Source organism: Belonocnema kinseyi, chromosome 7, assembly GCF_010883055.1.
Source record: "Belonocnema kinseyi isolate 2016_QV_RU_SX_M_011 chromosome 7, B_treatae_v1, whole genome shotgun sequence".
NCBI classification, from domain to species: Eukaryota; Metazoa; Arthropoda; class Insecta; order Hymenoptera; family Cynipidae; genus Belonocnema; species Belonocnema kinseyi.
In genome coordinates, this window is record NC_046663.1 from 63,949,448 (window position 1) to 63,957,301 (window position 7,854).

General features: G+C 31.7%; 2 protein-coding genes across 2 annotated transcripts in view; one reads left to right on the forward strand and one right to left on the reverse strand.

The window, feature by feature from the left end:
• LOC117177501 (uncharacterized protein C1orf112-like) overlaps positions 1-7,854 on the reverse strand; it is a 102,185-nt gene that overhangs the window by 66,491 nt on the left and 27,840 nt on the right. The window lies entirely within an intron of this gene.
• LOC117176473 overlaps positions 3,159-7,854 on the forward strand; it is a 25,602-nt gene continuing 20,906 nt past the window's right edge. Inside the window, exon 1 of the mRNA XM_033366725.1 lies at positions 3,159-4,776. Coding sequence (XP_033222616.1) covers positions 3,159-4,776 — 1,618 coding nt within the window. The remainder of the gene's footprint in view (positions 4,777-7,854) is intronic.

Here is a 7,854-nt window from a genome sequence, read left to right on the forward strand (position 1 = left end):
GAAGGATCAGTCAATGTCTTGTGAGCTAACGTTTGCTTTCCTTAAATCGCCCGGATTGAAGTCTGGTACAGAGCGTTTCATTTTTGCATGCCAAGACGGTGTTATTTCTACCTTAACATACCGTCGTCACATTTTGAGCCAAGACATTCCCGATGATAGCTGCAGGGCGTGCCATGCACACTCCGAGCATTTAGCTCACATACTATCTAGTTGTCCAACACACGCGGGAACGACCTACATTCAAAGGCACAATGCGGCACTAAGAGGGCTTTATCACCATCTCTGTCACTCCTACGGCATTCACCTTAATATTGCTCCTCTAAATGCTCCTAGGGAAATAGAGTCAATTGTCGAGAATGGGAAGTGCCGCATATACTGGAACTTTACATTCTCGACAATTGTTTCTGTTGCTCACTCGAGGCCTGACATGGTTCTTCTTGACTTCGAGAAGCGAACCATGTTCGTTATCGAATTTTCGGCACCAGCTGACAAAAACATCATATCCAAGGAGAATGAAAAGAAAGAGAGGTATCGAGACCTTATAAGGGAGTTGCAACGATTTTACCCAAAATATTCTGTTAAACTGATCGTCCTTATCATCGGCGCTCTTGGAGGTGCCAAGCTTTCACTTGCTAATAGCCTAAAAAGCATCTCTACGTGTCAACAATATGCTAGAACACTTGCGGGAAAAATGCAGAAGGCGATTGCCCTTGGGTCACTCCGTGTTCTTAGGGTGCACGAGGCTTTTGCTGGATCGCCGTATTGATTCCTTTACAGACTGTAACCACCTATCTCACGGTTGTGAGACGTGGTTGTGGCTGAAATTTTACAGCGATTTCGCTGGAAGCGGGTGCAATTTTTCAGATTAGCGGCAAACTGAAAAATTGCACCCGCTTCCCGCGAAATCGCGGTATAATTTCAGCCACAACCACGTCTCACAACCGTGAGATAGGTGGTTAGGGAGAAAAAGTAGCAAGCTGCTTCTGCAGTGCTGTTATATGGAAGCGACAATTACCTCGTCTTATCTATTCGATTACCCCCCAATTTTGGAAATCGCGGTTTTTCGAGGAGCGAAGTGAAGAGACTCTACCGTGCGAGCGAGCAGGGGCCGCAGGGTGTAAAGATTACACACCACGGTTTGCACGCGCATCGGGAGCCGACCTCAAAGCTACACAAAGGGCGACAGCGTGACAACACACTGAGCAGATTGATAAACACAACATGTCTATAATAATTTCTGATCCATTGGATAATTAATAATTTGCCAAAACATTATTTCGATGTTGGAAAACTCGATTTTTATTTATTTTTTTTTTCAATTTTCAGCAGATGAATTTTCAAATTAAAAAAATTTAAATGAAAAATCAGAAAATAGAATTTTAAAAATTCAATATTGTTTAATTTTCATCAGTTGACTTTCGACTGTTGAAGATATAATTTTTCCAATAAAGCTTTAAATTTCCGACGAAAAGCACTAACGGAATTCCAGATGGTTCAACCTTGTAAATATTATTCTTTGAACAAAAATTTTTGGATTTAAATCTGATTATTTTTATTTTAAAATGCTTATTTCAGGTGAAACACACCAAACCTAACCTTAAGTTGTTAAAAAGTCGTAAATATTCCTCAAAGTCCAATAATTTTTAATTAAAAGTTGCAATAATTTACAACAGAAACACAAACATAACGTAAAAAACAATTATTCGAAATTGCGAATCTTCTTTGAAATCTAATAATTTTTTATTATATATACCAAAACTTCCAACGCAAAACACTAACAAAATAGCAGAAAATTGTATAGAATTGTAAATCGTCTTCGAAATCTAATTATTTCTGTTTAAAATAACCGATTTCCTGTGGAAAACGTTAATACAGCCTAAAATTGTTAAAAATGGTAAATATTTATTGAAAGTTATATCGAAAACAAACAATTTTAATCCCTTTTAGAATCTAATGATTTTTAATAACAATTAAATTATCTAACTTCTTTGTAAATGAATTATTATTTAATACAAATTGCCATTTCCGGAAAAAAACACAAACGTAATAACAAATCGTTCAAGTTTGTAAATTTTATAATTTCAAACAAAAATAATTTCATTTAAAAATAATTCTGTTTTTATAAATACGAATTGCAGGTTAACACATCAATATAACCTAGATTTATTGCAAAGTATAAATATTTTATGAAATTTAATATTTTTTTATGAAAAACACCAATAATTTAAGGCAAAAGACGCTAACATAACATAAAATAACCAAAAATTGTCTACAATTAAAAATTTTCTACGATATGTAATTATTTTTGTTTAAAATAACCGATTTCCTGAAAATGTTCAAAAATTGTAAATCATATTTGAACTAAGATCAGACATGTATACAATTTTCAATAATTTATTAGATAATTTGAAAGTTTTAATTTAACCGCGCAAGAATATTTCTAAAGGCCAAATGTTTCTCCATTTGCATAAGGTTTTCTATGTTTTTTCTTATTGAACGGGATTATTGGTAGATATCAATTTTCAACATTTCAGAATGAAGATATATAAAAAATTTTAATACCGAAAAGCCAATCAGCTTTTCGACAACAATTTATCCGATAATATCGAGGTCTTGGTGTTATAACTTCTTTTTTAGATTTTTGATGTTTTAAATTAGATTAGAAAAAAAATAGTAAAAGTAGACGCCGCGCTCCCACAAAAAGCTCTTTTCCTTTATTACAAAGTCTGTGTCATAAAGAATTTCCAATATTTGTTTACAATAATAATGATCCTGCATGGGTCCGGTTCGGACACAGATAGATGAGGTCACTCGTCGGTAACACCATCATTTCCCTCATTTTCGCTACTAGCTCTCCACACATTTTCAAAATCATTAGGATAACACTTTTCATCAATTACCAAAAATAGTGACCTTGCTTTTCTTTCCTTTCATTTTAGATAATAGATATCATGATGTGAAAAAGTTTTCTGGTAATATTACTTTTATAATTTATTTAAAGAACTACATGAGACAACAAAAAATTATCACGCGCGTAGCGCGCATGCTTGTTTTCTATTTTAAAATGAAAACCTCTAATAGCATGAAATCCTCATAGGATGTAGTTTCCAGATCCAGACATAAGATTCTTCTCAGGAGCAACTCAAAATCTTCGAAAAATGTCAGCACCACGGAGACCTTCTGGTCCCATAAGGCAACATTCTCTTCAACAACCTCCTCGGCGTCAACAATTCCGACGTCAGCGATCCGCTGACGAGGAAAAACCTCTCCAAATTTACACAAACCCTATACGCGCACGATTTTGTGGAAGTCCAAAAACTGACATCGATCGACCCAAAATTCGAATCGCATGGGGCGAACAAAAATCGAAAAGTGAGGACCAAGTTGAAATCGTCGCTCGACAGATTCCTGGAAAATCGAGACCACCAACGGCCAGAAACTTAAAAAATTCCTCCAGACCCTCAATTACAGAGAAAGCCACGATCCTCTACTCTCGCCAAGAACTTGCTGAGAGACTGCGACTCGCCTGGAAACAGAGAGAGGAAAATAAATCGAATATTGATATATTCCTGGCTCACAATACTGTTGAGGAACGATCTGATTCGCAGCTATCTACCTCTAGGAGTGTTACAGCTCCGCCCACTCCTCTTGCAAGACACCTTACAAAGAGACGTCAAGAGCTTCAGAAAGTGCTGAACCCTGGTCCTAAGATCATCGCTACTTTTGGAAAACCTAAAAACAATCAATCAACTCCAGTAGTCAAAACTGAAACCCAAATAGATATTAAGTTAAGTGGAGCTGAATTAAAAATTAAAAATGAGGAAGAGGAAGCGGGTGACCAACCAATGGAAGATGCGCTAAACCTCCAGACTTTTGGGAGAGCTTTTTTTAAGCCCAAAGAAACCCTATATAATCAGGCATCCAATCAAGGATCAACTCATCAGGTATTGAACGACGAATCGAATAATGTTAAGAAGGTCGAAGGTAAGGAAACTCCTGAAGAATCGGGAACAACTGAAAAGAAGAAATCTTGCATCAGCATCGACTGGACAAACACAACTGAAGAAGTTCCTGTTACAAATCTATCAAACCGAACCAAGGAAGATTCAGCTTCAGTTTCTTCAGCAAAATTGAAACGCGCTAACTTTCAAAGTGGACTCAACAAGGCCTTCGTTGGACCCATCATCGAAAAGACGATGACCTTAAAAGTGGCAGACAAGATGTCTACTTCGAACGAACTAAAATTTAGAAGAACAAGTTCAGCTCCTCCGATTCGACGGGCAATGAGTGTCTCATCAGGTAGGACTCAAGTCAACATTGTGATAGATGCACCTGCAACCAAGAATGCATTTTCCGATAAATTGGAATTGAAGTTGCACGATAGGAAAGATGCCATGAGAGTGGTAACTAGTGATAACGAGCCTCCTATAAAGAGTGCCATTTCCCATCGTCCGATAAAATCAGCACCAATCAAGAGGCGAACGAGAAGCGGAAAAAGACGAGGATATGCAATTGGATCTAAGGATGGGGATAATGATTGCCAGGAGAGACCTCGCGGTAGCAGAGGAGGTAGGCTGAATTTTGAAAACCGGATGACTGATGTTGTCACTATGGTTTCTCTGATCAGCTCGGCCGATAGTGACAGCGATGTTGAAGAAAATTCTCTCAAGGATGATAAATTGATTCATCAGTTGAGGAAGAAGCTGCCCACTACGCCGATCATCAAGTCCTCTACCAATCATGTCATTCCAAATAGTCGGAGACCCATCAAGTCGGGTGAGTTGATCCGGAAATATCAGTTTTCAGTTATTTTTAATTCACATTACACAATGATTCGATAGTTCGATAATCTTTAGATGACAAACAGAACTTAAATTATTATAATTATATATAATAATCTATTATCCATTGATTCTGTCCACAATGAAACTCCTATGTTTCCACTCACTTTTAGGGTGTTTTTTGTCTCGTGATTATTTCTATCATGTCAATGTGACTCATATAAAATTATCTTCAACATGAAATTGTCCAATTGATTTTCAGGATATTAATTTTGCCCTTTAGATATTTATTTTAAAACATTTATAACTCTTATAATAACAATTTAAAAAATTTTCTTTTCACTACAGTTACGATAAGGTTTTTCATATTTTTTCTATTGAACATAAGTACCAATAATGACCTTGAAAAATGTGTGATAAACGAAAAATTACCAGATATTTGTTTTTGTTTCTAGAGCCCCCCCCCCCCCCTGAAATATTTTAGATTTATATTGAGAATCTTACTCCTAATAGTGTAAAATAATTTTAAAGCGATAGTCATAATGATTCTTACAGTTTTAAATTGAGATATTCCCGAATAGATTATAGCTTAAAATTCAAATATTACAAATATAAGGAAAATTTCACTATTAAATCTTTTCAAATTGAAAAAATTGATGTTAAAACCATTGATAGTCAATTTTATATTTCATAATTTTAAGTTTAAATATACTAAATTGATTTTTTTCAATTTCAGCTAGTTTTATATTAATTAATTTCAGATATAAATATTCCAAATTGTTTATTTTCAATTTTAAACGTAGAAAATTTCCTAGTTTGTAAAAAATTTCAAAACCATAGAATATCAAATTGCCAGACTTGATCGTTGTACAATTTTCAGTGTAAAGGATTTTAAATTAAACAATCTCGAATTTTCACTTCAATTAAACGTCTTCAGAATAAATTCAAAACAATTAAAAATTAAGAAAATAATTTGTCAAATTCAAGCTTTAAAAATGAGAAGCTTTTATAATAAAACATTCAAAAGTAAATTATTTATTATTTAAAAATGTTACAAAATATTGAACATTTTAAAGTCAACTTGAAAAATAAAAAGGATTTTGAACTGAAAGGCTTAAAATTATGCAATTTCAAAAATTAGAATCATAGCTGCCCTGAATTGAATTTGTTTAATTTTTAATATAATATCTTAAAATTTATCAACTTTTTAGTAGAATATTTAAAACAATAAATTATTATAAATTGAAAACTATCTGATTGAAATATTTCATGAATTAATTATAATTGTAAATGAATTGTTAAAAATTAAACGATTAAAATTAAAAAGTTAAAAATTGTGTTGTTCAAATCCAAAATAGATCAAAATACAACTATCTAAAATTGACACGTCAGTAATTTAATTAATTTCTTTAATTCTGAATAGTTAAAACTTGCATGTTATACACTGAATTTTAAATGTTTCCCGTACGTAAGTTTTCATTTTTTAATTGTTAATGATTCCCATTTGAAAATTACTTTATTTTTAAAGCGAATGCCTCCAGCATTAATTAAAAACACTGAAAAAATAACCCAAAAATATTAAACATTTTAAACTCAAGTTTAGAAAAAAAATTGAATTGAAAAGCGTAAAGTTGTGCAATTTAATATATATGGGAAAATTTAAAGAAATTATTTACTGTATTCTTTTGTTTATTTTTTATTTACAACCTTGAAATTGCCAGATTTTTTTTTTTTCAAGATTTACAAAACTGTATCGTACAGAATCGAAAAATTTTAACGGAAAATTTAAGAATTATAATAAATAATGAAGAGTTAAAAATTAAACGATTTGAAATTTAAAAAGTTAAAAATTATGTTGTTTAAAATAAAGGTAGATAAAAATTAGACTATGTACCTGAAATTGATACCTCTTTTTGTTTAATTTTCAACGTTCCGTGGTAAAAAAAAATTATTTTAAAGGTTTACTGCAATTGAAAAATGGACTATTTTGAACGTAAAAGTCACGGAGCATGTATTTCTTGAACCTAGAAAAATTGATCTAATTAGTTTTAATGTCAAATTATCAATTTTTCATGTAATAGTTACAAGTTTTAGAATTTCAGAAGCTTTAACTTTGAAATATTCAATTTGTTATCAATTTTTATTTGTGAAATTGTAATCGCTTCAAATTAAAAAATATTTAAAGTCAAAATTTTTAAATTTCAAATTATTTAGTTCTGAATGATTTTTATTCGAATGAATTAGAATGTTTTCGATTGCACATCGTTAAAAAAATTTTTAACTTCAAACGCTTTCAATTTGAAATAACTATTTTTTATTGATGTATCAAAAATGTTTAAAACTTGAAATTTAACATTTGGTTTTATTAAAAATAATTTAAGCTGAAGCATAGGTTTTTCTGTAGCCTTGCGAATAGCACACAGACTCAGGAAGAGCCAAAATCTGCTGAATTCTATTAAGTCTGATACGTTATTACGATAAATATAAGATGGAAAAGATTTTTTTTTAGAGTGACGAATTTGTATTTTTTCACATTCTTTATTTTCAACAAAACTAAATTTTAAGGTTTAACCATTTTCTGGAATTTGTAAGCCTTAAAAGCTATACAATAGTAATTATATACATAACATGAGGCAACCATTTTTTCCGCGAAAAAAGAATGAAAATTATCTATTTGTTTATTTAAATTATTTATATCAAAGCTGGATATTCAGAGTTGACGAAATTCCACAGTTTAGTAAGGTTAATTCTCCACTATAAGAGTGGTTTATATGTTTTTAGAAGTTCTTTGCAATAATAAAATTAACAAAAAAAAATTATTTGTCTGATTTGTATGATCAAGTTGTAATTCAAGTTGATTGAAAATAAGGCTTTGAGGGTTAAACCTTAGAATTTTTTTTAATTTACCTTTTTTGTATTTTTTTAAATAGGCAATACACTATCTTTACTTCAAATTAGTTATTTTCTGAAGGGTTCTAAACGAGGTTTTAAATTCTAAATACCATCTGTACGTTATAGATAATCAGAATTTTGTTTGCTTTAAGAAAAATTAACAAACGTCGATATTATTTTT